Genomic DNA, 239 nt, shown 5'->3' on the forward strand with positions numbered 1-239 from the left:
GAAATTTCCAGAACTAAAATTCAAATATGTAGAAGAGGAACAGCCAGAGGAGTTCTTCATTCCTTATGTATGGAGCGTTGTATGTCAAAGTGCACTTTTACATTGGAGCGCAGAAAATATAAAATTATTTTCACCTAATAGCGGCGAACAAACAACGATTATCGTTTGCTGATACCGAGATCAGGGTTGCTGTTTTCAGTAAATATATGGAATAAAAACCAAGTAAAAAATATTGAAAA

General features: G+C 33.9%; 1 protein-coding gene across 1 annotated transcript in view; it reads left to right on the forward strand.

Annotated features, from left to right (window-relative positions):
- The window catches only part of LOC108576235 (dymeclin), a 3,645-nt gene extending 3,406 nt beyond the window's left edge, over window positions 1-239 (forward strand). Inside the window, exon 11 of the mRNA XM_017939193.1 lies at window positions 1-239. Within this exon, the coding sequence (XP_017794682.1) occupies window positions 1-172 (172 nt within the window). The 3' untranslated portion in view covers window positions 173-239.

Source organism: Habropoda laboriosa, unplaced genomic scaffold (assembly GCF_001263275.1).
Source record: "Habropoda laboriosa isolate 0110345459 unplaced genomic scaffold, ASM126327v1 scaffold212, whole genome shotgun sequence".
In the NCBI taxonomy this organism is placed as follows: Eukaryota; Metazoa; Arthropoda; class Insecta; order Hymenoptera; family Apidae; genus Habropoda; species Habropoda laboriosa.